This window comes from Condylura cristata, unplaced genomic scaffold, assembly GCF_000260355.1.
Source record: "Condylura cristata isolate star-nosed mole 26May11 unplaced genomic scaffold, ConCri1.0 scaffold00005, whole genome shotgun sequence".
Lineage (NCBI taxonomy): Eukaryota > Metazoa > Chordata > Mammalia > Eulipotyphla > Talpidae > Condylura > Condylura cristata.
In genome coordinates, this window is record NW_004567106.1 from 29,216,510 (window position 1) to 29,231,817 (window position 15,308).

At 42.8% G+C, this 15,308-nt stretch overlaps 1 protein-coding gene across 1 annotated transcript in view; it reads left to right on the forward strand.

Moving 5' to 3' along the window:
- CHN2 (chimerin 2) overlaps positions 1–15,308 on the forward strand; it is a 252,615-nt gene that overhangs the window by 162,227 nt on the left and 75,080 nt on the right. The window contains exons 5-6 of the mRNA XM_004676813.2: positions 1,183–1,296; positions 2,707–2,992. Of these exons, the coding sequence (XP_004676870.1) occupies positions 1,183–1,296; positions 2,707–2,992 (400 nt within the window). The remainder of the gene's footprint in view (positions 1–1,182; positions 1,297–2,706; positions 2,993–15,308) is intronic.

The window sequence follows — 15,308 nt, forward strand, 5'->3', positions numbered from 1 at the left end:
TACTACTGGCACAGTTTCTGGTCTCTGTCCAAGTTTTCTGTCCAGCTCTAGCCCTCACCATTGTTACATAGGAAGGAGGTTTCCCCATGAGGTTTCCCCAAATATTATCCTGCTACTTTTGTCCTGTAACTTAATCTGCATTCCTCGGGGAGAAAGGGGCAATTGTTGACTTCCGTCTCTGATCTCCCATTTCCAGGAAGGTAAAAGAGAGATTGTTTGTCCAGAAATATTTTCCCCAAAGTTCTCCAAGGTTGGAGAAGTGTGTTCTTGTCCCTTTTACCAGGGGCAAGGAGATCCCTGGGTACTAACCTCATCACCATCACCCCCAGTTACCATCTTCCTTAGAGAAACAGATTGATCAAATATCCAATAACAAGGGTATGTGGTGTTTGCTTAAAGAAACAGGGCCAGCAGGCCTCTCTTCCTGCCTGCTCTCCTCCCTGTTATATGTCCATTCTCCAGGCCTGTTATATGTCTCACCTCCAGAGCAAAGAGGTCACTGGTCAAGCCTGTCAACCTCTCATTTATGCCTCATTGCCTGCATGCATGTCCACTGGTTCCAAAATTTCAGGGGGGGTGGGGGTGGGGAATAAGCTCCCTTTAAAACAGAAAATAGGCGCAATTGCCCAACATATCCTTCAGCTATTGCTTTGAAATGTAAAGAAAGGGGAAAATGTTGATTTTAGCTGGTTATTCATTTCGGAGAAAGAGCTTCTAAAATTACAACCACCCCTTACCTGCGGTGAGCAGGCTGCTAATCAATAAGTGTTCATTTGCAATCAGGATAATACATAGTTCTTTATGTTTGTGCGCAGAGCTAAATTGGTAATTGCTCTTTTGTTATTCCCCACGGTTATAAAAGGAGCCATAACCTGGCTTTTGTTTCGACTTTAATTTTCAGCTTCAGAGCAAAGACAATGGCAGAAAGCCAGGTGGACTGGGCCTTCTTCACTTTGGTTCGCCTATTTGAATGCTTGCTTTCTGCTCTGGCGCATGTAACAGGCACTGCCAGGTCCATCTTTAAAAGGGCTGGTCACGCCCTCTTTTTCCAAGTGTGGCTGGTGTGTGGGTGGGGGGAGATTCAGATCGGGGTGGTCCTGCTATCTTTTGTTCCCAACTGTTTTGGGGGGTATTCTGTGCATGTAGTCTGTGCTGAACAACAACGGTCTTGTCTCCCCGCAGGTTTCATGGGATCATCTCCCGAGAGCAGGCGGATGAACTTCTGGGAGGCGTGGAGGGTGCCTACATTCTTAGGGAAAGCCAGCGCCAGCCCGGGTGCTACACTCTCGCACTGAGGTGAGCTTGCTCCATCCCTTGTTAGGATTACCTCCCCCTGCCCCCATTTCCTCCCCCCCCCCAAACTTTGTTTTGGTAAAATATACACAACATAAAACTTACCATTTTAGCCATTTTTCTGTGGCATCCAGTACATTCTCAGTGCTGTGAGCCACTTCCTTGTTCATCTCTAGAACTTTTTCGTCATCCCAGATAGAAACTCTGTACCCATTAAATTATCTCCCCTCATCTCTCTTACTTATTACTTTTGGACCATATTAGAGGCTTAACCATTTCCTGGGCCACAGATGTTATCACAGGATGAAAACAGAGGTGTTGTTTAGACACACTATATGGAGAATTATCTGGAAAGTTTATATTCCTATAGCCACTTCTGCCTGAAACATGAAGCCTGTTGAGGGAAAATGCCTCAGCCTCAGTTTTCCCTGGGAACCCTTGTCAAAAGTCTTCACCACCTGCTGTGTGTGCCTGGACAGACATGCTGCATGCCCATGGGTTTTTTGAAGGTCACACCATACCATTATATGCAAAAGATGTTGCATTTGCTACATTTTACTTTCATTGAATATATCATTGCTCCTCTTGATAGTTCTACACATTTTGGAAAAGGTATCCAATTTCAGAATTGAGTGGTCTCCCAGAAATTTATTTGGAATTGGGAAGACCTTTTGATGTCTATGAAATGGGCAGCACACAAAGCATGTCTGTCCAGGCACACACAGCAGGTGGTGAAGACATTTTCATCCTATTAAATGGTCATCTTGATTTTGTGTCAGTGGGCAGACATTGCCCAGGACAGAGAGCACTGTCTACTTGTTCCAAAATTTTAAGGGGAAAAAAATAAGTTCCCTTTAAAACAGAAAAATAGGTGCATTTGCCCAACATATCCTTAAACTATAGATATGATATGATATCTGCTGGCAGTGGTCAGAGATGTAATTACACTGGACATCAGGGCCATAAGTAGTCTTGACTTCTTTTGTAGGTAATTGTCAGGTAAAAGAAAGGGGATGCAGGGTGTGGCTCCTTCCCATCAAGGAGGTTTATAAATCAGCTATTTGTAAATTAGGCATTACAATGAGAATTATAATAACCTCATAGCCCTGGTGATACCTATTATCTAATGACACCATGTAAGTGACTGGGATTAAATCCTACCTCTGCCTCTTTCCAGGGGTATAACCTCATGCTGCTATACCATCTTGTCAAATCTCAGTTTTCTTAGCTAAAAACCAGGGTCAATAATTGTACCTGTCTCAAAGGGTAAGTAGTTGGGGGTGGGGAGAAATCATGTCAAATGCTCAGAATTGGTGCTAGGCACACAGTATGTGCTCAGAACCTCTTAGCTGCTGTTATTCTTCATGGTCTTATTTTGAACTCCATGGTGATCTCCCATTCTCTCCTGGGCAGGTTTGGAAACCAAACTTTAAACTACAGGCTCTTCTATGATGGCAAACACTTTGTGGGTGAGAAGAGATTTGAGTCCATTCATGATCTGGTCACAGACGGCTTAATAACATTGTACATAGAAACAAAAGCTTCTGAATACATTTCCAAAATGACAACAAACCCCATTTATGAACACATCGGATATGCCACTTTACTCAGAGAAAAAGTGTCCAGGAGGCTGAGCAGGCCTAAAAATGAATCCAGGAAAACCAGCGTCACCAACGAAGAACATCCCACTGTTGAAAAGGTAAGCCACACGGGCAAGGCACACCAGCTCTCTGTTTGTTTGTTTGTTTAGAATATAATAATTTATTTTTACATCATTTTGTGCATTCTTCCATCTCAGTTGCAATCCCCTTGGGCAATCACCCATGTGAGCTCCATCACCATAGAGCTCTCTGTTTTTAATGTGTGCTGAAGAGCCCGGATTATGTATTCAATTTGTCAAAATTTTGGAGGAACCCATCTCCACCCAAAAAAGTCTGGAATTTTAGTTGAAAGGGGTCATAAAATTGTCCAGTTTAACCCCCTTATTTTACAGAGAGGGAAACTGAGGCCCAGAAATGTTAAGTGATTTGCCCAAACTTGTAGTCAGAATCAGAACTTTCCCAAATAATTATTGTGAATATATTTGTAGCTTGGATTTTAAAAAAATCTTCATTAACATTTTATGGTGAATATAGTAGCTTGTTTTTTTTTTTTTTAAAGATTTATTTATTTATTCATATAGAACTGGGGTACAGGCCAGAGATGCAAAGGGTGAGAGGATTCACCAGAGACAGAGTGGGGAGCAGAACAGGCAGATCAACAAAGTACACTGCTGAGGGAGCAGCGGCCAGTCAGGAGAGGTCTGCCACGCCATGTGGCTCTCCCCTCGGGCAGGCGGGAATCGAACTCATGTGGAAGTGGCTTAAGCTTCTTAGTGCAGTGCTTTAACCGGCTGCGCCACTAGGGAGGGCCCTATAGTAGCTTGTTTTTATTTGCCATCACTGGATCCATCTCTTGCTCCACCCAGCCAGCCAAATACATCGTATTTGTATTTGCTTCTCTCAGAACTGGGTCACCTCATGATCCACAGGTCTGCAGTTTCATGCAGGTGGGTTTACATAGATAACAGATTTTACTGACATAGGAAAGCATTAGCCATGATGACGGCTCTCTAGGAGGTTTAGAAAGTCTTGCCATCATCATCCTTTTCCCTTAAAGAAGAGTTATTATGCCTCTCCAAGGATTACATGCTCCTAAGTGGTAAGTTTCAGCTGAAAGGGTCATGGAGGGATGTGGCGAGGAAGATCTGATTTTCCTCTCCAGTAAATTGCTGTTTATTTGAAAGACACCACCCCAGTTTGCTAGCAGATTTTTTGGATGTGCCCCTTTAGGAACCATCTGCTTTGCCTGGTTCTCTCTGTTTTCCACTGAAAGAAAGTGACAGCCAGCCTCCCAACTCAGCCCCCACTGAGTGCTGAGCTCTGCTTCCAAGGCACACTTGGACTGGGGCTGATCTAAGAAAGCAGGGCTGAACTGCAAGCAGCTCCTTCTGGTGGCTGCTAATCCTTAATTAAACCGGAAGGGCATCCCTTCCTTCCCCTGTGGTCCAGTGTTAACTGAAAACAAAGGAACCTCAGATTGACTGACTGCTTCACTTTGGCATCGGGTTGGGACCTGAAAACTCAGGAATGGGGAGGAGGGTAGAAGGTGGAAGTGTGGTCCCTGTCGGCAGACTGGGGATGCTCTTAATTGATTTGCTAATTGAGCTTTAGCATTTCAGAGAAACTTCCCCAGAATCACATCAGCTGAGCAGCTGGCCCATGAAAAAATAATTTGCCATTTTCTTTTTATAACTCCAGTGTCTCCAAAGCACCTGTTTATTCTTTTACATATAATTGATTGGGGAAATGGTGGGGTTTCCGAATGTTTACATTTTAACAAAAGAAAGAGGGGACTTGAAGCCCAACTTTCAGAGTTTGTTCTGGCCCAGGGAAAAGTCATTCCTTAGTCTGTTTGCAAAATCTGTTCAAAAGTAATTTAGAATAGAAAATCTAGGAGGTGACCTTTCTGGCTGTGACAAATCAGAAGATGAATAGTAAAACAAATCTCTGCAGCACTGTTTATATTTCTGAATAAGAGAGCAATGTCACCAAAAAAGCAATCTGTTACAACTGCAGGCTGCACATTAGAAATTTCCAGGAAAGAGGTGAGTAAGAAGAGTAATCTCTTGTGTGTTTAGGATGAGAGCTAAGATCCTGGGTACTGGAACTGAAGTTTTACTTTATTTTTTTAAAGGTTTATTTATTTATGCATACACAAAAGCTGGGATTCGGGCCAGAGGTGTGGTTGGTGAGAGAATTCACCAGAGACAGAGTGAGGAGCAGAATAAGCAGATAGACTGAAATACACTGCTGAGGGGAGCAGCGGGTTGGTCAGGAAAGGTCTGCTGCGCTATGTGGGTCACCTCTCTGGCTGGAGATCCAATTTCTGCAGCAGTGGCCTACAAATAGCTTCATAGTGTTGCACTCTAACCCTTTGCTCCACCAGGGAGGGCCTGAAGCTGATACTTTTAGATCCTTGCCCTGCCCAGAGAGGGAAGTTTGACCAATGGAAATAGGCAGCCCTAGGTGATTTCCTCTCAGGAGACTTGCAAATATGTTCTTCATTGTAGATCATTTTGTATCTATTTATTGAAATTAAATTTTAGAGGAAGTCAGTAATGAGTTTAGTAATCACTTTGACTGAGCCAGCCACTACACATCTACCTTTATTGGAAAAGAGAAATAAAGATGTTGAAGAAGCCCAAACTCAGCCAAGGGTTTGACGGACAGGTGTTGATGGCATACACTTTCTGGGACACTAATGATGTGACATTTGGCTTCCCTGAGGGACACTCTGAACACTGGATCTCCTTACTTGCTGGGGGTCACTCATTTTTGTTAGTGGGTTTATTAAGTAATTTGGTACAAATCCGTCCATTTCTCTCTGACCTGTATTGACAAGTGGAATGATTAAAAGTCTCAGTCTTGCCAGAAATTCCATCTCCCTTAAGGGCAGGTCAGTGGACGGTTGCCATGGAGGCAGGACTAGAAAAGAGGTGGCAGAAACTTGAATGGATTGATTGAGACATGTCAGGGGCACCTGTCTGCTTCAGTAATGACGTGGTCTTAAAGGTTTTAATGAGTGAAATGGGAAGGTTTGCTAATATGTCTCAAATTCAGACAACCTGGCATTTCATTTTTCAGAGTGTTTCAACTTTGTTTGCTCATTTGTTTTATTGATCATTTCCAAATGAATCCTAAAAGACTATGTTACCTATATTCCAAAAATATTAACCATGTTAGTTAATATTACCTTCCCCATCAAATCAGAGTAGTTTCCAGATTTATCTCCTGTCAAGTGTGTTAGCAGTGAACTTGATCTTAATAACTGTAGATGATACAAGAGAAATAGGGAAGGCAAGAAAATTGTAATAACCAGGAGCAATCAATTTTCATTTTGATTTTTTATTTAGTTGGGTCTAAAAAGATTTTGACACATAAGGGCCACTATTTGGTCAATGAATTAAAAGAGCCAGGCCCGAATGTAATTTCTTTTCATGAAATTTATTTCAGAATTTATTCCACATATGTGTTATTCACTGACCTTCAGTAGAAGCTCTGTACACAATGTAAGAGTAATAGTGAGCTTCAGACACTGTTTCATAAACAATCTTCATGTATGGGAAATAATTTCCCATTTTATCCTCAGAGCAATTTTGCCAGGTATGTAGGCCAGGAGTCATTATCCCCATTTCATAGAAAAAGTCATAGCGGCAGGGTGTCGAATCACACCTTGCTTCCTAATTCCAAGTTCAGGGTTTCTTCAGTTGATGCAGCAGCTGGACTTACTTCCTGTCTTATTCTCCTTATATGCTTTAAGCAAATACCCTTGGTTCTGCCTAAGTTAGTTCTCAGCTAAGCATCACTCAATATCTACATGATCCTTTTTATTCCCACAAAAATACACTGTTTTCTTCACTGCAGTAACTAAGCTTCCTTAGAAAGGAAACCCTACTGTCAAATACATGTGACAAAAATACTTTCAGTAGCACATATCTTCAGTGAATTTAGCTTGCTGAATTAAATTACATTTACATTTTACTGAAGAAAAATCATCTGTACCCTTGATGTAGTAAGAGCACGTATAAAAATAAATTATAGCTTACCCGTTTATTCATTTCATTATTTCTATAATGGAGAAGTTAAAATATAACTGAAAAGAGCTACTCTGTCCATTGCTAGCTACTGTTTTAGATAAGTTGTAGTGCATCCCTATGAAAGGAATACATATAGCATGTTTTCTTTTGTGTGAACCAGGAAAAGAAAAGGTTTTATATATGATTTTCTTGCAAAATCATTAAATCTTTAAGGAAACAAAGCTAGTGTCAATGGTTACTGTCAATGTGGGGAGGGAAAAGGGATGTTTGGGAGGTAAGAAGGAGACTTTTCTCTGCTACTGTTTCATAGTCTGAATTCTGAACTGTGATAAATACAGAATCCAATTAAGAAAATTAAATAAGGAAAGGAATGCATTATGGTAAAGCAAATTCTTAGTAAAATATCTTCTGTGTTCAGTGTGTGTGTGTGCGCGCGTGTGTGCGTGAGAGAGAGAAACTAGCAGAGTTCCAACTTTTTGGGTCCAAACGGTTTCTTCTCATCCTTCCTCTCCAGCCCCCTACCCCATCCTGTTTCCTTTTTCTTTTCTTTTTCCTGGAGTTAAGTGCGAGTCCATGTTTAGCAGCATCTGTCTAAAGGTTGGGGACAGAGGAATTGAATCACTAAATACAAAAATGGAACATTGAACACAAAAATGGGCTACGGTCACTTCCTCCCTAGCATTGCCCTAGTCCCCCAGACCCCTCAGCCGATGCCCCTGGCACCCTTCCCAGCCCCCCTTCCATTTTCCATCCCCTCCTCTTTCCACCACACCCACCTCTCTCAAACTGCCAAGTCCCTCTTGCTTTCGTGTGTGGTAGCAGTGAAGCCTCTTTGATTTCAACGTGCCTTTCTGTGAAACCAGGAGGGTTACCTGGATGAGAGGGCTTTGGGGCTCATGGGGATGTCCTTCTATAAGGACAAATGGATAAAAAGGAGTAATGTTCTTACCTTCCCCACCTCCGACCTGCCTTTTTTTTCTTTTTGAAATCATTATTTCCTTTACACCCAGGGTTATCCTTTCATTGTTTATTTCTCTGTTTCTATCATATGAACCAGCAGGCTGCCAGATAGCTTTGGCTGGTAATGATATTGCCCTTTCCCACATTATCCTGGAACAGGAGGAAGCAGCTATGCCAAGGAAGGGCTCTCCAGACCTTTCTTTCCTCACATAAGTCTCAGCAGTGGGCTAAGCTCATCAGTCTGGATTCTAAGTGGTCCGCCTCCCAGTCCTGAGATGACACCCAAGGACTGGGGCCCTTGCTGGTCTTTCCCTAATCAGAGGGCTGCTCTTAGGAATGGTCTCATTGGCCTTGTCTACAGCTCACATCCCTCAGCAAGACCTTTGCAGCCCTTCTGCAGAAGCCAGGGTTCTTCTGGAAGCAGAGCCTGATACTGGCGTGGAATAACCTGGTGCCACAACTCTGCTCACATAACCTGGGAAGTCATTCAGGGAGCAGGAGGGCAAGGTCGAGAGAGTAATGCAGACCCTGACAGAGGCCAGTAGAAATGCCTTGTTGATTTGGGCATGTCCCCAAGATTAGCATGTAGAGTCAGTCCTAAGAGGGATGGAAGGGGACAGGAAGTGCCAGTCCACTACTTCTTGATATCTACTGGCTGCGGGATGTTTGGGAGCTAGGCCCTCCTTTGCCAGGCTGTGCACAGGGATCTTCTGGTAGCTGTCGCTCAGCATATCTGCAGCCCTGTCAGCCAGGCCCAGGCAAACACTGAGAGATGCAGGACAAGTGAGGAAAGGGGGGAGTGTTCCCAGCCAGTCTCTGGCCTGTGGTCCTCAGCCAGTCTCAAGCCTCCTACACTGTCAGCCCCATGCCCACCATCAGAAATGCCTGTCTACTCCTGTGATCTGGTTCTGGTTTACTCTTCCAAGTCCAGCAGCTCTCTTTAAGAAAACCCATAAAGTGAAAAAAGAAAAGAAAATCACTCTCACCCACCCTTCCTTGCCCACTCCAAAGGAATGATACTACTGTGTTTTTGCACGTAATCTTTATGATTAACCTTCCTGGTTTTATCAGTAGTTGTCAAAGTGTGGGCTTGGGGGACCAGCAGCATCAGTGTCACCTGGAGGATAATGAAACAGGAGCCTTCTCTAGCCCTTGGCCCCAGCATCGTGGGGCTCCTGCCCGCCTGAGTGACAAGCCTGCAGACAGCCCCAGTGTCTGTGTCCCCAAAAGCCCAGTCCATGAGGAACAGGAGGAGTCCACCTGTGCAATGAACAACAGGTGTGTAACTTTAACAGTGAACAAACTGTTTCAACCTCCCAACATCCCCAAGTTGGTGTGTTGCTGTCTCCTGGCACCTTCTCTCTCTCTGGGCTCCTTCCCTATGTTAAGACCCAACCCCCTGCAGCAAAGGCACCATGAGAACCTGGAGCCTGAGGAGGAAATTGAGGCTCCCAGCTCATGAGTCTGAGATAGCTCATGAGTCCTGAGGTCAGGAAGGCCTGCATAGAAAAAAAAAAAAAAATGCTTTAAAGTAAGTAAAACTGAGGAATATAAGCTCCTCACACCTATGTGATTGAAAAGTAAAACATGAATTGAGATGTTTAGTGCAGAAGGCATCCCAGCAGTCAGGGCCCAGCAGGAGATGGAAGACTGGTTGGCTGGGAAGCTGAAGAGACTTTGGTTAACGAGGGATCCTTCCCAGGAGTCAGCTCAGCAGAAGCCATTACCTCCGTCATGCTGAAGGGAAGGGTAAGGCTCCAGGGTGATAAATATGGTGGTGGCTTCCACAGGAGGGGCCTCCAATAGGAAGGGGGCCCCACGGGACAGGGGTTCCCAAAGGATTGGGGTTCAAACAGAAGGGGAGTATATCAACAAGCAAAAATATAGCTGCTAAACTCCAGCACCACCCAGAGGGCTAAGCAGGGACAGAAATAGCTCCATTCCACTCTCCTCCCACATTTGGTTGCCTGCCTATACCTCCCCTTGGACAAGCCAGGAAACAGAGTTCAAGGAGTGAGGGGTGCAGTCAGAGAGTGAGGTGCCCACCGAGAGTGAAAGCAGCACAGAAGGAATTTGGGAGGAGAGTGTGTGGAGAATAGCCCATGCAAAGAATGAATGGAACAAAACCTCGCAGAACAATTCACTGCTCTGTTGTGTTCAAATTGTTCTAATTACTCTATAAAGTGCACCAGGCTCAGAAGCCATGATGGGCAATAATGCGAGGCAATGACTACCCTTCTGGCTGGACTCCAAATAGCGCCATTACCGAGAGGCAAGTCTCGGCCCTGGTGGATGGGGAGGCTTAGCAACTTCACTAAAGGCAGTCACTCCAAACATGGTGCCACACATTGCCCTTCACCAAACAGGATTCTGCATTCATTTTTAAGCACACATGCACACACACAGACACACACAAAATAGCCTGAATTGTTCTTGTACCAAGCACTGAGAAGTTGAAAAAGATCTGTTCATATTACCAGATCTGGAAAACCTGTAGATTTGCACTGCAGGGACTCCCTTGAAATTGTATGTAACTGATAAAACCCGTCTTCTCAGGAGTCAAGGATAAATGAAGATGAGCAGCACTTCACCAGTGAAAGTGACAGGTTCTGTAACAGCTCTGATCATCCATCTTCCTGCTCGCACACAAAATGGAATGGGCTGTGGTGCTTGTGAGAGTGGATTTAAACTGAGATTAAATTTGCTCAGGAAACTAGGTTTTGCCACCTGTTGTTTTACATCAGAATCCCCTAAGTTATGATATTCATCACACAGGCTGGGAAAGAGTGGATTTGTGAGGTCAGTGGCTCTCAAACTGGCTACAGGATGTTCCATCCCTCTCAATTACAGAATCAGAATCCCACCGGAGAAGCTCAGGCATATCTGTTTTTAAGTTTCCCCTTGTGATCCTAAAGTGCTCCACCCTAGTGGGAGGAACAGTCGGCTAGGAAAGTAAAGGTTATCAGGTACTAAAGGTTATCAGGTACTTGTAGAGGTAATTTTCTTTTGAAGATTCTTGTTCTACCGCCTTTACACCTCATATTTCAGAGAGTCTTCTATGTCCTAATTCTCTGCCTCTGCTTACATGTAGTGAGTCCTCCCTGAAAACTTTTTGAGATAATAAACCGAGGGTTTTGGTTATTGGTTCAGAAATTTGCTTTGGTCCTTTTTCTCTCTTGTCATCTTTTTCCAGAATATTGGCTAAAATTTAAATGATAGGGAAAAATTAACTAGAGCAGGATTAAGAGAATTTAATGATGAGTCAAAGAAAATGAGTGCCTCTTCCTAAGGGCCCAGTTGGTGGGTTCTTAATAGCAAAGGTTACAGGACTGTGTTTCTCAACCTTGACTAAGAATCAGTGGATTTCTGTCTCAGCCAGCACCACCCTTTCCCCCTCACACAAATCAGACTGACCTACTTGGAATAAAGCCTGGGCACCTGGACTTTAGATGTTCCAGAAGAACTGGTGTGCTAGAAACTCCTTATTTAGAAATGACTGAAAATGAATTAGGTTCCATCACTGCATTTATTTTTTTTATCAGAAAATATCTCTTTTTATCAATCTTCATTATCATTGGTGTTATATTTAGTGCTATCTAGGAATGAAAAGCAAGGTGTGCTACTACATTCAGTAGGATGGGTCAAACCTTCTTTATTCTTCCTCTTCCATTAATTGTTCCAGAAAACGATTTTGAGACGCAGCCCTTGCTGAAGTATTTTCTGTGGATGTGGTGCCATCTAGTGGCTAGAAGGAGTTACACTGCAACCACCTCAAAAGACCGAACCTAACAGATGTGGGCGTAATGAGCAAGAACAAATTTTCAGTAATGAATCGACTAAATTGTTCCCATTTCCTCGGGTTTTATAGCACAGATCAGGCTATGCAATAGCTAGGGGGTATCTGTTTTGTAGTTTGTGCTCATTCTCTACAAAAGCAGATGCATAGCTCTGCCAGCCTGGAACACTTGGATATAAAAATGGTCCCAAATGGACAGACTCGCTGGGATTCTGGTCCAGAGGTGCTCAAGTGTTTTGACTTCAAAACTCTCACAAACTCTTTAAATTACTGAAGACTCTAACGAGCTTTTGTTTATGTAGGTTCCATTTACTGTTAGTATACTATACTATAGTTAGTATACTATACCATAAATTAACACAGAAAAGTTTAAAATATTTACTCTTTTAAATATAAACGTAATAAATCCATTATGTGTTCATGTAAATGATATCTTTTCATTAAAAAGAACCCATTTTACAAAATGAAACAAGTAGTGAGAAAACTGCATTTTTTTTCATTTTTATAAATCTCTTTAGTATCTGGTTTAATAGACAACAGCTGGAGTCTCACAACTACTTCTCTATGCAATCTGTAGTGATATATGGGTTTTTGGTCTTTTTCTTTTTTACTTTTTCTTTACTTTCTTTATTTTTAAGTATAGGCAGAAATTCTGTCCTCATACAGATATGTCTTTAGAAAAAGGAAGAATACTTTGTTGCCTTTTTAGGTAAATGTAGATGTTGTGTTATACACACACACACACACATATTTTTATAATTGATCAAAATTAAACAAATGGTAGTTTCTTTTTTTTTTTTTAAAGATTTATTTATTTATGCATACAGAACTGGGGTACAGGCCAGAGGCTCAGGGGCGGTGAGAGGCTTCACCAGAGACAGAGTGGGGAACAGAACAGGCAGATCGACGAAGTACACTGCTGAGGGGAGCAGCGGGCGGGTAAGGAGAGGTCCGCCACGCCATGTGGTCACCTCCGGGGCAGGCGGGAATCGAACTCATGCGGAAGCCGCTTTTAGATTCTCAGTGCTGTGCTTTAACCCGCTGCGCCACCAGGGAGGGCCCACAAATGGTAGTTTCTTAAAGGCTAGTTGCAATGTTATTCAGTGGCAAAGGCAATTAATAATATTAGCTTTAATTTCATGAACTTGCTGAGATGTATCTGGAGATCCTAGACATTGAGGACTACTGATCTAAGCATACCTTTTGAGACATTTATATCTGCATGTGCCAGGAAGGCTTTTGGAGGAATGACACTGCTTCTACCATCTCTGATCCTGGAAGGTAAACGAGTTGGTCACCTCAGACCAGCTGTTCACCTGCCCCATATTTCCCTTCATAACCCCAGGACCCTTCCCCAGCCTCTCAGTAAAGGTGCGCAACAGAGCAGACCCTGTGTCATCTTAAGTGAACTTCCAGGTAACCTGACCTATTCTCCCCTAAAGAGCCATCCACATGGTCCTTTCTCTTTTCCCTGTGCCAGTGAGAAGCTGAAGCACAAAGCTCAAGATAACACCCAAAGTGGAGGGACAAGACACAACTTTAGGGATTCCTGTTATTCTCCGTGGCCTGACACGGGGATCGCCCTCTTTCTCATCCTTCTGGTGCTTCTCTTTCCAACACCTTTATATCCATGTACTTACCAGTCTCCCACCACCACCCTAGTGTGAGTAACTGTCATTTTGCCACCTCAAACCTAGGCATCCTCTGCTGAAAATAGCACCAGAGCCTTGCTCTCTGTTGATGGACATCTAGTGGAACCAGGCCCATCCCATTATCCCACAGATGGATGTGGGATTCAAGACCAATGCCAGGGGTTACATTCCCAGGCCACTGTGGGACATACAGTCTATGAAATCAATAGTATTTCATTGTTAGTGAAAGTTCTTAGCCTGTAAAGGTCTCTTGATTGTTATGCTGGGCTGGATTCAAGACAAAGCAAAGTGTGGTTTAAGCAGCCTCACACTACCACAGAGTACTGGAGAAAGTGGAGCCTGGAAATGCAGGGAAATCCTGTTCCCTGCCCCCCTGCCATCCGCTGCCTGCTAAGGTTGTTAAGTAAGTCCTGTTGTGCTTTAAGATTGGGTAGTGAGGGGTATTTGTGTTGAGTTTAGCTTACTCTGCCTTTGTTAATGGGGAGCAGCCTAACTGGCACCACTCTCCTCCACCTGCCCCCACCCTCTTATCCTGCACTCTGACCTCTGTCACCATTACTGAGGAAGCATGGTTATTCAAACATGGGCTCTTTTTCACTTTAATCAAATAACACACACTAGCCTTCTTTAAAATGGTAATGTTAAATCAAAACCGGGACAGCTAGTATTCGAAATGAGTAGGAATGTGGTACCTGGAGTACAGGTACACATGGGAACCCCAAAACCACATCTGGAGCACATCTCTCCAGCTCTTGTCCCTGGCACTAAAAAAGTCTATTCATCCATAACCTAATAATGGAGACAATTTGCTAAATGGTACTGTAAACTCAGAGAAACCAAATTTTATCTACTCTTGACAGTACAGAAAAAACCAAATCTAACAAAAGAGAGCTACCTGCAGTGTTAGAACTTCCCAAAGAGATTCTGTGGAACCAGCTGTCCCTGGTCATCAGGAAAATGAATAATGCAAGTTGAAAACCACAGCCCTGGAAGAAAGAAAAGTCAAAACGCCACCTGTGGTCTTTATGAATTAAAATCTTCTTCTGTGGGAACTTGTAGACTGCTTTATTTCAGACCAACGGTGGGAAGGATCAAGGATTTTTTTTTTTCTGAATGATTTCCATTGACTTTAATGGAAACGAGACTGTCAAGACTATGCCCTATGTTATTTGGTTTCAGTTTTTCTGGAACAGGTCGCAGAACTACCATTTCTCACTTCTCAGTAATGAACTGTCTGTCTGGGTTTTATGACAATAGTTTATAATCACTTTGAAGTTTCCAAAATGTTAATATTACACTTTGTAAATAGTCCTCTTTTAGGAAGTTAGTGAAGTCCACCCATCAAAAGAATATGTTAAAGTTTACAAATACAGTTTTTATTCTTCTCCTGTGATTTGTTGGCTCTAAAAATTATTAGAGTCAAATCACTGAAATTTGTTATTCCTTCTTTAATATACAAGTTGGGAGTCAGAAATGAGAACTATGAGAATTACATGTTCCAACGTGCCTTTAACAGAAAGGGCAGTTATGTTTTACCACAGTATATATAAATTCCATGAAAAGCAATTCAGAAGCTGATGAACTTTTACTATTTTTATCTCTGAGTGATTTTATATTTGTCATGCATGGTGTTTTCAATCCATTATAAAACTGTTTTATTTCATTCAGTTCCATAACAATCTTTAAATTTAGGATTCTTGCTCTTTATCAGCAAGGGAACAAAAACAAAAAACAAAAACAAAACAAAACAAAATAAAAAAAAACAACAACCGAGGCACACAGAGATCCAGGGATTTGTCCAGAGCCATACAACTGGTGACCAGTGATGAAGGTGACTAGTGACGTAGGTGACTGTAACTAGTAACTTGGACTTCTACCCTGCTGTCCTTTTACTCTACCACACTGACAGAACAAACATATTTACTTGTGTCTAATTTTAAAGCTTCTAAGAAAAGCATTGTGCTGGCAA